Genomic DNA, 18,670 nt, shown 5'->3' with positions numbered 1-18,670 from the left:
AAATCCTGAATTAGAAGTTCTAAATGAATCGGCCATACAAGATAACTTCCCTGATGAATATCTATTGAAGATAGATTATAGTGAAATTCCCTGGTTTGCAGACTATGCAAACTACTTAGTATGTGGATTCCTTGAAAAAGGGTTGTCGTACCAAAAACGAAAGAAATTCTTTAGTGATATAAAACACTATTTCTGGGAAGATCCACATTTGTTTAAAAGTTGTCCCGATGGAATAATACGCCAATGTGTATTCGGGGATGAAGCCAGTCAAATCTTAAACCATTGTCACACAGGACCAACAGGACGGCATTATGGGCCTCAACTTACAGCAAGAAAAGTCTATGACGCTGGATTCTATTGGCCTACAATTTTCAAAGACGCACACCTTCTTTGCAAATCCTGTGATGCTTATCAAAGGGCTGGAAAAATAAGTCAACGTGATGAAATGCCACAAAATGTCATTCAAGTATGTGAAGTATTTGACGTTTGGCGTATTGACTTTATGGCTCCATTTCTAAAATCTCATAATAATGTCTACATTCTCGTTGCCATTAATTATGTATCTAAATGGGCGGAAGCACTAGCTCTCCCAACTAACGATGCATGAGTTGTAGTCAACTTTTTAAAACGTCTTTTTGCAAGGTTTGGAACACCGAAAGCTTTAATAAGTGATCGGGGTACTCATTTTTGTAATAATCAACTTGAGAAAGTTCTCAAAAGATATGAAGTAACTCATAAAATCTCCACTGCTTATCATCCACAAACAAGTGGACAATTTGAAAATACCAACCGAGCTTTAAAACGTATTCTAGAGAAAACTGTAGGATTAAATCCGAAAGAATGGTCCATGAAATTAGAGGATGCACTCTGGGCTTTTAGAACAGCCTACAAAACTCCAATTGGAACCACACCTTTTAGACTCGTTTACGGAAAAGCATGTCATCTTCCAGTAGAAATTGAACACAAAGCATTTTGGGATTTGAAGACATGTAATCTTGATTTACATGAAGCTGGACGTTTACGGTTAAGTCAGCTAAACGAATTAGAAGAATTAAGACATGAAGCATACGAAAATTCGTTAATCTATAAGGAAAGAACGAAGAAATGGCATGATAAAAGAATCAGAAGTTCAAAAGAATTTAAAGAAGGAGACAGAGTTCTTCTTTTCAATTCACGATTCAAGCTATTTCCTGGAAAATTAAAATCAAGATGGTCTGGACCATTCATAGTCAAAAGAGTTTTCCCATACGGAACAGTAGAATTAATAAATTCAAATGGGATTGAATTTAAAGTTAATGGCCACAGAGTTAAACATTACATAGATAATCCAATGGAAGTTGAAGATGAAGTTAATCACAATTTCGACACCACAGCTAACTAAGTGTGGGAAGGTTCGAATCTTTTTAGGGTAATATATATTTTTGTTAGAGTTAGATATTCTGTTTTCGTGTAGTTCTCGAGAATGGAATCCGAATGGTCTTTCCCTAGCAGACCCTAAAGAACTAGTCTTCTCCCTCCATTCAGAATTTTTATTTTTTTAGGTTTTACGAGATGAAGAATTCCTTTGATCTGAACCATGGTCTAATGCTACACGCTTTGATTACTAAACATAATAATAACACACTCCCGAGTGACCTGGTGTCAGTAATAAGAAGCAGATGTGACGAAGTAAGGAAAGAACTCAGGAAAGATCATCATAAGATACATTTTGGTAAAGGAAAATCAAAATCCGCAACAAAAAGATGAGCACGACACCTTGAAAGATGTTATAAATGCAAAAAATGGTCACACGAAGGTAAATGTTCAAATAATCAAACATATTTAAATACCGAATTTGTTACTCTATGCAGAGAAGGACCGTTTATATGTTTAGAAGAAAAGATATTGAAGAATCGAGGTTACGCTTACGTAGCTATAGAAAACCAAATCACATGACTCTCCTATGAGTCAGCTAAAGCAGGTCTCTGAGAATTCTATCTCACAGGTAGGTATGTACAGTTTTTATTTTTATTTTTATTGCTTTTAACCTTTTGATAATAAACGCTGAATCGTTCGCTATAAAGTATTAAATTGGTATTCAATAAAATTAGGTATGCGTAACCAAAATTATTGATATCATACAAAAATTTATTACGTCACTGCAGAATTTACAGTTTATTCTTAAGGTATAAATATCTTTAATCAATCAACCCAAAATATTTCAAAAATTCGTCAGGAGTAAAACTAGGTTATGGAACCGAAATTACTTTACCGAAAAGAGGGGCGTATATTTTTGATAATATTTGATCGATTAAAGTGGGATAAAAGACCAAAAAGATTTTTCATTTTAATTTTTACCTTGTTTTTAAAATTAATATTTAAATATCAAATTATTAATGTAAATTTTTAAAATCAATATATTTAAGTTTTTAAGTATTTTAAAATTAATATTTTTAATATAAGTTTGTAAAATTAATGTATAAAAATATTAATGATATTTATATGAATTTTTAATTTTATGCATTTTAAATTTAAGTTTGGTGTGAATTTAAAAAGAAAAAATTTACTTTATTTCATACAGTTAAAAATGTGATTTCTAAAAATTCGTCGTAAGTTGAAAACTAGGTCGTTGAACCGAAATTGCTTTACCCGAGGGCGGGACGAGAACTTTTATTATCATTATTTTTAATCTTATTGAATTAAAGTATGCCAAAAATATTTAAAAAACCCAAAAATCTTTGCTTTTAAAACGACGCTTAAAGAGTAACAAATTTTTAAAATTTTGTCGAGGGACGGACTAGGACAACGATCCGAAACGCCCTCGTCCTAAATAACAAGGAAAACAAAATTTTAAATTTATTTAATTTTTGTTTTATAAGTATAAGATTTTATATAAAAAAAAAACTAGGACCCCATGCGATCGCATGGGGTTTGGTCTTGAGAACTATGCGATCGCATGGTGTTAAAAATCTGGTCAGAAACAAAAAAGAGCAGCTCGCTGCTTCTGTCTCACTCCACACTCATACACAAACACGAACACATACACACATACACTCTTCAAATCACCAATTTTCACCCAAATATCACCAAATTTCTCACAAAGCTTCGCTACAATCATGCCTAGGTTTGGATTTTTTGGCAAGAAGGTAAAAATTACACCCATAAACTCTTAAATTTCCAAGTTTTTGTGATAATTACCAATATTTTACCTAATTTGATTTTGTTGATTTTTAGTGTAATTAGAGTTAAATTGTTTGTATATTATGCATGTATAACCTAGATTGATGCTATTTAAGATGATTTGAAGCCAAAAACTTCAAAAATTTTAGGAATCTAGGGTTTGTGTTCTTGAGCAATTTGGGGCTTTTTGATATAAACAGGTTACGGCTGATTTTTTTCATGAATTATTGCTAAATTAAGTAGTGTAACATGTTTAGGTAGCTAAATGATCCAAACTTTAATCCTAAACATGATTTTTGAGAATTAAAGTAGACTTTTTAGGTCTAAAATTCATGAATTTGATTAATTTGATATAAAATGCCATTTGAAACTTGTTTAATTTCTAGTAATGGTTACTTTAACATGTTATTTGAGTTGAATGCTATTGAACTTTGTAAACATTTTCATATATGCTTATTTGAAAAAATGTAGAATTGTTAAAATTGTGAAAATGTGTATAAGTTTAATTTTGATTGAACATGTTATTATAATTGTTTCAAGTTGTTATTTTGCTAACACTAATGCATATTTGGATGCACAAATTTTGTGTTTAATGTGTTTTGCAGAAAAATACCGATACTGATGGTACATCATCATCATCTAGGCAACCTGCTCCAGAACCTGAACTAGAAATGCAATATGAGCCACAATATGTACCGGAGCAACAACAGAAACAACAACAACAACCTGATCAACACGTACCATATTATGATCCGCAACAAGAATATGTTAATGCCTACGTAATTTTTTCGATTCATCCGATAATAGCGCACCCAACGATTCATGAAGAACAATTGCATCCCAATTTGAGATTTGATCGAAGTTGGAGAGATTACCCGACGTATCAAAGTAACAAATTCAAACTGGTAACGAAAAATGTAGAAGTACCGAGGGTAATCGATTGGGAGCCTTTGGAAAGGGTCCAACTAGTTAACTCAGTTAGATAGCATCTGATCCAAAGGTATGGCAGCTCTTCTTTTCCTGATTGGGAACGTTTATTCACCATTCGTAGGCCTGTATATAAGGAATGGTGTGTTGAGCTTATGAGTACTATTTAACTTAATGCGGATGTAGTTAGGTTAGATGATAGAAGTTTTCTTAGATTTTTACTTGGCCGTAGGATGTACAGAATGTCCATGCTGGACATGGCCAGGGCTTTACAGATTTACACTCCTGGTGAATTACTACTACCCGATTGTACAAATTTGATTTATCATGGGGAGCGGGTAGATAGTAATTTTGACGCGGACGCCATCTGGAGGCGTATGTCAGATTATAATGTTTTTACGCTCGGAGGAAGACACTCCTATTTAGATATTAACAAAGCAGAGCTACGTATTATACATAGATTTTTCGCTAATTCGATTACACAAAGAGGTAAAAACAAGGAGAAGATGACCTTACACGATTTATTTTACCTTAAGTGTATTCGAAACCCTAGAAGCTTTGTTAATATCCCCTACTGTGTTGGTTTTTATCTGTCCAAAGTAGTGGCAGGAATACAGGACGGGGGAGTAATAGGAGGAGGTATTTTTGTTACTCTCATTGGAGAGTATTTGGGTGTAGATAGGGATTAAGGGGGTCCACTGATGGTGTGTAGAGAACAGGTGGATACTTTAGGATTGAAGGTCTATCAGGGTGCTAAGGTATTAAAGAGCAGACGTAATCAGGCAGTACCATATGATGGTCGTCATCCTCAGGTAGAGAGAGGTTCAGATGAGGAAATGGAGGAATCAGATGATATTAGGGATGTCATTAGGGAGGCTATGACTGACGTCTACCAGCATATAGATGAGGTAGAAATGACAAACCAGTACGAGCAGTGGCAAGCCGAGAATGTGTACGAGCATTCCAGGCAACGACAGCATGATAGATGGCACTATCATCAGCATCAGATAATGAGCCAGCTATCACCTCATGTACCAAATAACTACGTACCGACCCGACCTGCTTACTATCCTCCACACCAGCCCGATATGCGACCACCATTTACTCTATACGACCCTAACCAGGCCTATTAGTACACCTATAACCAACCGTGGAACCCGCCCGACGACATGAACTGGAACCCCTATCCAGATTGATATAGTTCCCGTTGGTGATTTTTATCTTTTTATTATTTTTATTTATTTATGTTTAAACATATAATATTGTGATACTTTTAATGTAATGTTTAATATTTTTATTATGTTGTACTAATATTTCATATTTGATTTGAAAGTGGGATTTTAAGTCCCATTTCAAATTACCATGCATGTTTATATTTGTATTGTATGTATTCTATTTCATGTACACAACAGAGTAAAACAGCGCATTTTCAAAGACTGGCATTAAGTTCAGCAAAAGCTACTAATTTTGACGACAAAACGAAAAACAAATGTGATGTAACAACAAGACGGGATGAACAAATGATGTGCAAAAATTTATCATTCCGCAAACAAACGCCAATATGTTTGGAAACTTTGGTAAAATTTAATCATTTTTCTACGCTAATCACCCTCAATAATTTAATTTATTACTGATTTCTTGCAAATGAAGGCATTGCAAGATCTTAAGTGTGGGAAGGAGTTAAATTCTTTTAGATTTTTAAAATTTAAATTTAAACACTTGGTTACCATTAAAAATACTAGTAACGCAGTAGTTGTATTAGAATCTAGTGCTCTCTGATAATAAAGAACAGCCATAGTCTTATATACTGACTACCCAATTCTAGTAAAAATTTTCAAAATTTTTAAAATTTTTAAATAAATGAATTCAAAATCATGTTTATACATATTTATGAACGATAAAACTAGGTGCTAACATCGAAATTATTGTTACCTCGGAAAGGACATAAATTGAGAAACAACCCAAAATGTTAAGAATTCATTTAAAATGAAATAGAGGACAATAAAAAGGCAAAGAAAGGAAAATAAAAGCCAAGTGTGGGAAAAATTTACCAAGTTATTTAAAACATATATCACATATTTTTGTACAAATAATTGAAGATACTTTTGTTTTGGACAAAATTAACTGTTTTACCCGGTAAATTGTAATATATTTGAAAGAAAGATGGATCTACACGATAAATCAATTCCATCATTAAAAGGAAGTAAAGTCTTCCAAAAAAGAAACGCGCTTCTCGATTTAGGTCAGGAAGTTGTCGTCCAGACCAGCTGTAGGTTGACGAAAAATCTAGAAAAGTCATCTCTAAAATCAGCTGGAAATCCACGGACATCAGTATCAAATAGGGTCGCCAAGTGGTCAGACTTATCCTAACCATGAGAGGATATGTCTCGTAAAATAGGGAGGGCGCCGTGCAAATTAGCTTGATAAGACTAATGAATCAGATCCCCAGAAAGGATAATCTTCTTAAAGATCAAAAATCAGCTTTTAAGCCTGATATTACTCAATCCTTGAGATTGACCTTAAAGATTGAGAATTCAAACTCACGGAATTCGATGATATCTAAACTCGAGCTTGAACGAGAAAATATTTTGATCAAAATTACAAACCGATTTATTTTCTGAAAAACCCATTTTCAATGCGTTCATTACCATTGAACGTAAAATCCTAAGAATTTACCTGGAATTCATTAGGTCACCTGAACCAAATCGGGTGTCAACCGTAAGAACGGTGGTTGTATAGCATGGTCAAAGACAGGACTTTGTGCCAGACCGAAAAACTATAGGGTGATCTTTACTATTGCGACTACAAAGGATAGTAATTGCATCCGACACGATATAGACCATAATCAAAAGCATGTCACGGGACATTGCCTTAACAGTTGCTTGTTCAACGCTTTCCTTTACAACCGGACGGTAGTTTACCGAAAGGTAATATACGGAGCAAGTATACTGGACGTGTGCTTTACCAATACAAGGTTAGCAAGTGGGTGACACAAAACCGCAAGTTTTGAGCTAAAATTTTCAAATCTGAAACCCACCAAACCCACAAAAACAATTTGTAAACACCGGTGAAGGGTTATTCCGGAAAACTTATCTAAGGTAAAAGCTAGATTGAATTTTCAAAAAGATCAAATGTTTTCATAAAGATCCAATATCCTTAAGGATCTAAATTTTCATAGTCATGTGGGACTGTAAACCACATCGTTACTACCATTGTTCATACCGCCGTATAGAAATCACTGATGTACAAAGTGTGAAGAATAAAGAAGTGATTCTAGTATTTTTATTTCAAGACTATATTGCTTGAGGACAAGCAACGCTCAAGTGTGGGAATATTTGATAATGCTAAAAACGAACATATATTTCATAGCATTATCCCTCAAGAAAGACAAGCTTTTAGTTGCAATTGTTCTATTTACAAGTGATATTCGTTTAAATAATAAAAGGTGAGACAAAAGATAGATTCAACGAATTGAAGACGCAAACGACCAAAAAGCTAAAAAGTACAAAGTACAATCAAAGTGGTTCAAATTATTGATGAGAAACGTCTAAAAGTTACATGAGTACGAGCCGCAAAACGCAAAATACAAGATATTAAATTGTACGCAAGGACGTTCGAAAATTCGGAACCGGGACCAGAGTCAACTCTCAACGCTCGACGCAACGGACTAAAAATTACAAGTCAACTATGCACATGAATATAATATAATATATAATTAATTCTTAAAATTATATATATATTATATTATATATAAAACCGTCGGCAAACAAGAAAACAAATCTTTGTGAGCTGGAAAAGCAGGCCATGCGATCGCATGGCCTGGAAGTGCAAAATCCATGCGGTCGCATAGTGAACAGTATCAGCTGACATCCTATATATTTCGCAGTTTTCGGCCGAATATCTACACCTAATTCAATCTCTCTATCTCTCACGTAATATATATATATATATATATATATATATATATATATATATATATATATATATATATATATATATATATATATATATATATATATATTATAATTTTAATTTTAATTTAATAATAATAAGGGTATGTTAGAGAATGTTGTAAGTGTGTAAGTCGAAATTCTGTCCGTGTAACGCTACGCTATTATTAATCATTGTAAGTTATGTTCATCCTTTTTAAATTAATGTCTCGTATCTAAGTTATTATTATGCTTATTTAAATCGAAGTAATCATGATGTTGGGCTAAAATATTAAATACGGGGTTATTGGGCTTTGTACCATAATTGGGGTTTGGACAAAAGAACGACACTTGTGGAAATTAGACTATGGGCTAGTAATGGGCTTTATATTTGTTTAATTGAATGATAGTTTGTTAATTTAATATAAAGATTTACAATTGAATGTACCTATAAATAACCATATACACTCGATCGGACACGATGGGCGGGATATTTATAAGTACTAATAATCGTTCATTTAACCGGACACGGGAATGAATTAATAGTCAATGGACTTATTAAAACAGGGGTGAATTATATATAAGGAAATTTGGTGTAATTATAGTTTTAGTCCCCAATTAGTTGGAATATTTGACTTCGGATATAAGGATAATTTGACGAGGACACTCGCACTTTATATTTATGACTGATGGACTGTTATGGACAAAAACCAGATGGACATATTGAATAATCCAGGACAAAGGACAATTAACCCATGGTAATAAACTAAAATCAACACGTCAAACATCATAATTACGGAAGTTTAAATAAGCATAATTCCTTTATTTCATAATTCATCACACTTTTATTTACTGTCATTTTATTTAATTTCACTTTTAATTATCGTACCTTTTTAATTATCGAAATTTTATTTATTGTCATTTTATTTATCGCAACTTTTATTTACTGTCATTTCATTTATCGCATTTTTAATTATCGCACTTTAATTATTGTCATTTACTTTACGCTTTAAATTAAGTTTTATTTTTAATATTTTACATTAGGTTTTAACTGCGACTAAAATTTTAAAATCGACAAACCGGTCATTAAACGGTAAAAAATCCCCTTTTATAATAATAATACTACTTATATATATATTTATATATATATACAAATATAGTTTTAAAAATATAGCGTTAAACTTGGCTAGCTCCCTGTGGAACGAACCGGACTTATTAAAAACTACACTACTGTACGATTAGGTACACTGCTTATAAGTGTTGTAGCAAAGTTTAGGTATATCCACTCTATAAATAAATAAATAACTTGTGTAAAATTGTATCGTATTTAATAGTATTTCGTAACAAAAATATAACTATTTCGTATACACCTCTACGCACATCAGTAATGCAGTGGAATCAGTAAAGGAGACTATCGGTAGACTGTAGCCTGATCAGCTAAGTCGTGTGCTCGTACAAGCTGCCGGTCCTCATATTTTCAGTTCTTGTATGCTAGTTCAGGACGTTAGCATATATGTGACCTTTGCATGTTCAGTTGCTTATGCTTGGTCTGTTAGATAGTATCCATTCACTTAGCAGTTGTGCTAATTCCCCCACATTTCCTCCCCTTGCAGATTTAGGTACTGCTGGTTAGGACGGGTGTTGCGGACGGGTTAGAAGACATGTTTGACTACGAGCTAAACTCTTATGTTTTCTCTTTGTACTGTTTTATGTAACACCGTTGCTTTTGGAATGTTAACTAAGTTGATTTTTTAACTATGGTTTGTAAATATTAACTAAGGTTGTTTTGGTAAATATGTAAATACTTCCGCTGTGTTATTAAAAAAAAATCAGGGTGTTACAATAATAATAAATGTTAGTTCGTAAATTCCTAAGATATAAATAGATAAGGTGTACTCCTTTAAAATATATAATATGCGTTATTTACATATTTTTTATTTATTATCCTACTAATTATTAATTATTAATTTAGTTAACAAGGAGTAGTTAATAATAAAAGTATAACTAATTTAATTAAACAACTAGGTTAGTTATTTACTAATTAATAATATTAATAAAAAAGAACTTTTAAAATTTCTCGCTAAATTCAAAAGAATAATTGTTTGAAAAAATTAATTAATTTTGCACCATTATTTTATCTGATTCACCATGCAACGCACTGACTCTAAAACCTATTACAACAAAATTAGAAAGTGATGTTTAACTATTTTTTTAACTACCGTGTAATGCACGGGTTTCATACACTCACTATTTTATATAGTGATAGTAATTTAATAATTTTATCAATTATCATCATTTTATTAAAAATATTACTAAGTTAGTTATTTACTAATTAATATTATCAATAAAACTAAAAATAACCATTCAGGCTTGCCTGAGTGGCCACCGATTTGCCCAATGAAGCACACCATCCGGGTTCAATTCCTGGCTATGCTAAATTGTTCAAAAATGGAGTGTGACTAGAGGGTGCGCATAATGCGCAATTCACCTGGTACCAGGTATCGCGCTCGGGTTACCCAAGGTTTTACCTTCTATGGGGGAGCCAATGTGCTCATTCATAGGAGGATTTCCTCGCTTACCCCAAAAAAATATTATTAATAAAAATGAACTTTTAATTTTCTTAATACCACGAGCTCTTAAACTCAAAAGAATGATTGTTTGAAAAATCAATTAATTTTGCACCATTATTTTATCTACAGTGTAACGCACAGACTCTAAAACCTATTAAAGCAAAATTGGAAAGTGATTTTTAACTATATTTTTTTTAAATTACCGTGTAATGCACGGGCTCCATACACTAACTATTTTATAAAGTGTTAGCAATTTAATAATTTTTTCAATTATTATCATTTTATTGAAAATATTAGCTCTAAATAAATAGTCTATAATTGTTTGATGAACTCAGTTGATTTTGCACGGTTATTTACTCACCCGTCTAACGCACAGGCTCTAAACTAAGTGTGTGTGTGTGTGTGTGTGCGTGTATATATATATATATATATATATATATATATATATATATATATCTATATCATATCATATCATATCATTCCCTATACTATCATATCCTATTCTGAAGGTTGAAGAACTCGGAACTCGGGGAGTTCTCAGCAGGACAATTTTTGGGAGCTCTCGAAAAACTCGGCAAAAATTCGGGAGAACTCGGTTGTTGACTATATATATATATTAGACTTTTGAGATAATTTTTATAATACATAATATAATATAGAGCTATAAACAAATGTTGACGGAGATATTCAATTCATCGGACATTGACTGAGAATATGAATTCATCGGTTGTTGACCGATAAAATTGAAAGTTGACCGATTTTTAAAACGGGAACTCGAAAGCCTCCTGGAAACAAGTTATCGCTGAGTTCTCTGCCGATTCTTCCGATTTTTGCAACCATGCCTATCCTACTATATATTAAAATAAAGTCTTGATCAGTGATGTAAAAAACGGGATTAAACGGCGATTAATCGACGATTAAACGGAATTCTAACACTTCGGTTAAGTTTAATGTAATTCGCTATAAAAAACGGTCAACGCGGATTAATTCGGTCAAACACGATTAAACGAGATTAAACGGACATAATTCGGGATTAAACGGGATTAATTCGGTTAAAAATTATTAATCAATTATTCATTTTTTAAACTGTTATATTTAATATATTTATAGTTATTATTTATTTTTATTATATTTATTTTTAAAAGTTAACATTGGTCAACATTAGATTAATCTCTGATTAATCTCCGAATTGCCAATTAATCCTTCAAATGTCCCGACCGATTAATCTCCGAATAGCGTTTTTTACAACCTTGATCTTAATAGAGCAACTATTAATAAATTAAATCATCATCAACAATTGGGTTTGCAAATTACATAAATTACCCTCTTAATCTAACCATCCAAATTAAGTTTAAAGACTAATAGACCAATATGTAATTCTTAATTTATTTTTTCCCAAAGTGTCCTTTCATGGATAAACACAAATATTTATCTTTATAATTTTCCTAAATTCATAAAAGTTATTATAGTTATACAAATAAGTATAAGATAAGATATTATAAGGAGTGATATGTTAATATCAAATTGAAACTGTATTGAGCTTCTATTACGAATACGAATCAACTAAATCTAAATCTAAAAATTACGTACATAATTAAGTAGTATTTACAATCAACTAAAATTCATATATACACAGTTTATTAATTAATTATTTTAATATTTAATTTAAGGTAATAATTAATATATTTGATTAAAAAATTCTTTATATGTGGGTACGGACAAAGATTTTTTTACAATCAACTAAAATTTATATATACACAGTTTATTAATCAATTATTTTAATATTTAATTTAAGGTAATAATTAATATATTTGATTAAAAAATTCTTTATATGTGGGTACGGACAAAGATTTTTGTCCGTTAACAGTTGTGGGTGAGTCATTAAAATTTGCGGGTTATTAAACTGCAACTTTTATTTAATTACACATTGTTATTAATCATACTTATAATTATAATTTTCAATCATATGTATACATTTCTTTGATTTTGTTATTACGTTACCTTTTTTATTAGTTATATTATATATTTTTGTATTATGCGGGTATTTGGTATCGGCGAATTACAAGTACGGGCACATAAAGTAATCAATTAATGGGTACACGGTCCAGAAAGCTTAAGAAGAATTATTGGGGGCGCTAACATATTATTGGTTCCTATAATTCATACAGTTGATAAAAATTATGATTTCGAAGCCGTCATGGAAAACTACTTTATCTAAGCTGTCGTAGATGACTACTTTAACTTACTTACGAGATTATGTAATAGTGGTTGGCAATCTCGTCCGTAGATCATTATTATGTTTAAGTCCCGTGAAAACGCGGGTTATAAACTAGTATATATTTAATTTAATATATAAACAAGTATCTAACTATTTGAAGAATATATAATGAAGTAACTATTTGCCCTGTATATACGTGGCCCAATATAGTTCCAAGACTCGAATCCAGTCTTGCTTCTCAAAGTTTCTTATATAAACCAACCCACCCTATGTTATTCCTTTGTTATTCAAACCATACTGACCACAATCACATTCAAAAGAAATTAAAATATCCAAACAAATTGGAATAAAAATAACAAAAACAATATGGAAGTAGCAAGATCAAGATTCAAAAGTGTTTGTGTTTTTTGTGGTAGCAGTGCTGGCAAAAGAGATTGTTACAGAGATGCTGCTCTCGATTTAGGCCAAGAATTGGTACGTATGTTTTTTTTAAACGGCACACAATTTATAAAACTATATCAAGATACTAGAAAATAAATTACAAAGTAAACACGGGGTTTGAATTTGGTATGTATGTACGTTACACATTGCATAAAACGTTCGAAGTAAATTAATTCTTACGATTTTATTTTTATTTAAGTTCTTGTTTGATTTTGATTGTTTGTTATTGAAGGTAAAGAAGAAATTAAATCTTGTTTATGGTGGAGGAAGTGTAGGATTAATGGGATTGGTTTCACAAGAAGTTCATAGAGGTGGTGGTCATGTTCTAGGGTAATACGTACCTCCATACATATACATAAACTTTTTATAATTTATGAAAGAAATTAGTATAATTAAAAAAAAAAAAAAAAAAAAACTATTAAGTTTATTATGATGGTAAAATCAAAATAATTAATTAGCGAGTATATCATTATATATCATGTACTTCTTTGTCTATATATGTCACTTTATGTATTAAAGCTCCACATAATCAATTAAGTCGCATCTAGTTATAAGTTTTTAGCCAAACATAAACTTATTTATTTGGTGTAAGTTAAAAATCTCGAAAATGAAGTGCATTAGCTTTTTAGAAAATATATAAAACCAAAACAAGGATTATAAGCTTATCTAATTAAACACCCCATAGTTATAGCTTCTTCTTTTTCAACTTAATGATTATTTACTTTTTTATTTTTCTCAGGATTATTCCTAAGACCCTTATGTGCAAAGAGGTAGGACATTGTAAAATAATAAATATTACTACGTATTTTTTAAATATTTTTTTAACATCACTTTTGACTATTATAAATCAAAAATTGTAGATAACGGGTGAAACAATAGGAGAAGTAAGAGCGGTATCTAATATGCATCAAAGGAAAGCTGAGATGGCTCGCCATTCTGATTGCTTTATTGCTTTACCAGGTGTTAATTATTTTGCTTTACTTGTTACATTATATAAATTAAAATTTAAATTTAATTCTAAAAGTATAAAGATAATATCCTCTGTGTGTTTACTCATTAGTATTAGTAATGTTTATTAAAGTGCAATATTCGTGTTGGATAATGTTTTTAAATGACGAGATATTTATCTAAAATTGTTTGTCCAATCAACACTTTTAAAACTTTTTTCTTCATTTTCAATTTAATATAATCAAAATTAATTTCTAATGTTACTTATTTTAATTTAAAGTAATCACACGTACCTAAATATCAAACATGTCACGGTCAAAGGATCATTGATTTTGAGAATAATTATAATTATAAACATAAACTTGTAATTTAAAGTTAAATTCTAATTCTATATTTTAATATTAAATAAATGTTTGTAGGTGGATATGGAACATTGGAAGAATTATTAGAGGTTATTACATGGGCCCAACTAGGAATTCATGACAAGCCTGTAAGTAACCAAACCAGCCCTCAACTTTTTTGTTTCTCCAAATTTGGAAAAAAACATAATTTCTTTAACTGTATTTTAAGTGGAATAAGAGATAAGGAGGGTATATATGTAATTCACTTCACTAGTTACTTTTTCTGTTTAAGGGTCTAAATTCGCAACAATACATTTTAGGTGCACACGTATTTTACATTATATGCAGAATATTGTTAAAATGCAACGAATGTATATATATTATTAAAAAAATACGAATTTATATGCTGATGATCACAAAACTGAACAATTGAAATGGTCCATCTCTCTTTCCCCTTAAAATACAGTTGCCCCTCCAATAAGATAAACCCCGCCCTCATCGCTGCCCGAGAGGAAATCTTGAAACTGATCCAAGGGCACGGCCAAGTAAAACCCCATCCCCTTTACCAACCCAACCGATATGAGAAAGGTGTCATAGGTGGATACTTCATGGCAGGGATGAAATTGTGTTTTTAATATGTAGCTAACGGGGGTCGAACTCCTGACCTCCCCAACCCAACCGATATGGGAAAGGTGTCATAGGTGGATACTTCATGACAGAGATGAAATTGTGTTTTTAATATGTAGCTAACGGGGGTCGAACTTCTGACCTCTCCTAAAGGTGGCAGGCCACCAACCGCTGAACCACATCACAATTTCTGTTATGTACAAATGTAATAAGATAAATAACGATTGTTGATTGTTGATTGTTGATAGGTGGGTTTATTGAACGTGGATGGTTACTATAATTCACTACTTACCTTCATTGACAAAGCAGTGGATGATGGATTTATTATGCCAGCTCAACGTCATATCATTGTTTCTGCACCTAACGCAAAAGAACTAGTACAAAAGCTCGAGGTAATAATTTAAATTTTACGGAGTACAAATTTAAAGTTTTCAAATAAATTTTCAAAATTAGCTAATGTCTAATAACAAAGTCAATTTTAAAATAATGTTTAAAGGCATCCATCTAACATAGGGTAATCCGTCCATCTTAAAATAAGTGTTTTTCATTCTATATTACCCGACAATTAGTTCAGGTTGAATCCGAATGAGTTTAGGTTAAAACAGATCGAACTTAAATGAGTCAGCTTTTTTAAGGACCAAAAGGGATAGACCCACTCGGGTCAGGTCGGGTTTGGGTAGAGAGCAATTTTTGCCTTAAAATTATAAAATGAGATAAAAATCTTACAATGAACTCAAAATTGAAAGCTGAAATAAAAACACGAAATTAAAAACCGATAACTGAAACGCGAATTGAAACTGAAAATTGAAACTCTTTATAAGTTTTTATTTCACTCTATTAATTGGAGGTTGGATTGTGATTCTTGAAAACGAGTTAAGTGGCTTTGAGGTTGATAACTGAAACAAAAAGTTGAAACTGAAACGTGAAACTAAAATATGAAGCTAAAACACGAAACTGAAACTGAATCACGGAGCTTAAAAATGATAACCAGAATTGAAAACTGAAACTGAAATGCAAAACTGAAAACGCAGCTGAAAACTAAAATGCGAAACTGAAAAATGAAACTGAAATGCAAAACTGAAAACTGAAACGCTAAAACTAAAATGTGAAACTGAAAACTATAACTGAAACACGAAAATGAAAACTGTAAACGAAAAATGAAAAATGAACTAGTGACTGAAACGCGGAACTGAAAACTGAGACAGAAAACGTGAAACTGAAATTGTAACGCGAAACTATAGTAACGCGAATGTGAGAACTGAAATGCAAAACTGAATCTTAAAATGGAAATTGAAAACTATAGAGCTTGACCCGTGTTATCAACACGCAAGACCCGTTGGACCCATATATATATATATATATATATATATATATATATATATATATATATATATATATATATATATATATATATACATATATATATATATATATATGGGCAGGATCAATGGGGAAGTAACCAATCGGGGGGAAGCAACAAAAAAAAAATTCGTTTTTTTTTATTTTTTTTTCCGGCATCAAGATCACACGAAAATATGAACATTTAGAAGAGACACTTCGTGATGAATGTTATTATTTATGCGGGAAAACGATCGACAAAAATAACATTCAAGATAATATTGTTCGTGAAGAATATGAACGATTTTTTTTTCATGTTTTGTGAAGTAAAATTTAGCCCGATTTAGGGTTTAGGGTTTGGTGTTTTGGGTTTATTCCATAAATTCAAAACACCAAACCCTAAACTCTAAACCGTTCGTGTTAAAAACCCAATCTAAATCCTAAATTTAAACCCTAAATCTAAACCCTAAACCTAAATTTCTAAACCCTAATATCTAAACCCTATAAACCCTAATATCTAAACCCCAATATACGCTCGAAAAACGCGATAATTGATATATATTACTTCTTCGAGCGTTTCCCGCCAAAATAAAAACATTTATCACAAAGTGTCTCTACTAAATGTTCATATTTTCATCTCATCTATAATGTTCGTGAACAAAGTTTTTTCAAAAAACGAAAAAAAAAAAAATTTTTGCTTCCCACCGCTTCCCCCGATTGGTTACTTCCCTCTTGATGCAAATCTTGCCGTTCAAAAAATACATTTCTCAAAGTGTCAAACTTATAAAAAGTTGTTCGGTACAATTAGCTGATGCATGGTAAAATTGTGGTGTGTAGGATTACGTACCGATGCATGATGGAGTGGTGGCAAAGGCAAGATGGGAGGCGGAACAAGTGGAGCTAAATGCATCTTTGCATTCCGAGTTAGCCCGATGATGAAAATGACAACTTTAACTTCTTTACTTAATTTCCTTTTGTTTTGTTTTGTTTTATTTTTTCTATTTCTTATATAGAAAGTTAAGGGTAAATTTAATTGTAAATAGTGTGTTTCCAAGATTTCCAGTTTTTAGTTTAGTTCGTTGGATATGGAGACGGTTGATTAATTAGGTTGGAACTCTTTTTTGAAATAAATTGGAATATTGATACAAATAATCTCAATTATCATATTTTAGATGTACAAAACATAGTACAATGCATACGAACATTAGCTGTTTATTTTGGGAAGGGTCTCCCACATACTGAAATTGCATCTTGTAGTGACATGTTGCCATTGTCCACTTTGGCCCATTTTATAATTTATCTTTTATGATAGTTATAAGATATAAGATAAGAGACGTGAAGCATATGCCATTTACTTTCTATCTCATCTTTTATTTTGTTAATAATTTGTTCGTTGGTTGTAGTTTTTTTCTCTTTTTATTAAGATTATACATCTAAAGACTAACAAGTGGAAGGGCCTTGCGTTGCGTCAAGTTTATAAATTATCGATATTATACGTTTAGATAGACGTTTTGTCGATGTTTTAATAACTAACTTTAAAGGTATAATAATAATAATAATAATAATAATAATAATAATAATAATAATAATAATAATAATAATAACGGTAATAAATAATAATATAATGTAAATTATCGATAGTTTATGTTCAGATAGACGTTTTGTCGAAGTTTTAATAACGAGGTTTAGAAGTTTAATAGTAATAATAATAATATAAAGAATAATATAATATAATATAATATAATATAATGTAATATAATGTAATTTAATGTAATATATAATAATAATAATAATATAAGGCTTTGTGGTTACATTGTAAGAACTAAAAAGTTTGTGGTTACTTTGTAAAAACTAAAAAATTGTATATTTATGAATTTTATTATTTAGATAAAGGGTTAATAAATGAATAGAGAGTATTTTATCCGTGTAATATACATATAATCAAAACCAAATGAGAAAGGCTTGGGGCCAGGGGCAGGAGGGGGCCCTCGCCCCTCCAATATTTTTGTTAAGTAATGGTATCTTGTGGCCCTTTGAGTTACGGACCTTTGGACTTTTGAATCAATTAAATCGGAATCCGTAGGAAGAAGATATGACGAAAATGGTGAAGACCCGCAGAATTGTTTTCATCAACAATCTACTTCATTCTTTCATATCTCTTGGACATTTTAT

At 31.2% G+C, this 18,670-nt stretch overlaps 1 protein-coding gene across 1 annotated transcript; it reads left to right on the top strand.

Moving 5' to 3' along the window:
- The first annotated feature begins 13,005 nt into the window (after nt 1-13,005).
- Nucleotides 13,006-17,629, top strand: LOC139867200 (cytokinin riboside 5'-monophosphate phosphoribohydrolase LOG5-like). Its single transcript, XM_071855531.1, has 7 exons — nt 13,006-13,277; nt 13,477-13,574; nt 13,984-14,014; nt 14,105-14,204; nt 14,612-14,682; nt 15,409-15,552; nt 17,336-17,629. The coding sequence occupies exons 1-7, from the start codon at nt 13,170-13,172 to the stop codon at nt 17,432-17,434; spliced, it is 651 nt and encodes a 216-aa protein (XP_071711632.1). The 5' UTR covers nt 13,006-13,169; the 3' UTR covers nt 17,435-17,629.
- The last annotated feature ends 1,041 nt before the right edge of the window (nt 17,630-18,670 follow it).

Source organism: Rutidosis leptorrhynchoides, chromosome 9 (genome assembly GCF_046630445.1).
Source record: "Rutidosis leptorrhynchoides isolate AG116_Rl617_1_P2 chromosome 9, CSIRO_AGI_Rlap_v1, whole genome shotgun sequence".
Taxonomy (NCBI): domain Eukaryota; kingdom Viridiplantae; phylum Streptophyta; class Magnoliopsida; order Asterales; family Asteraceae; genus Rutidosis; species Rutidosis leptorrhynchoides.
Note: the sequence above shows the minus strand (reverse complement) of the source record. Positions and strands in the feature narration are given on the sequence as shown.

Excerpts from the sequence above, each read along its gene's own strand:
- LOC139867200 (XM_071855531.1), top strand. The coding sequence starts at position 13,170 with ATGGAAGTAGCAAGATCAAGATTCAAAAGTGTTTGTGTTTTTTGTGGT. Across the intron at positions 13,278-13,476 it reads TCGATTTAGGCCAAGAATTG|GTAAAGAAGAAATTAAATCT; the intron begins GTACGTATGTTT and ends TTGTTATTGAAG. Across the intron at positions 13,575-13,983 it reads GGTGGTGGTCATGTTCTAGG|GATTATTCCTAAGACCCTTA; the intron begins GTAATACGTACC and ends TATTTTTCTCAG.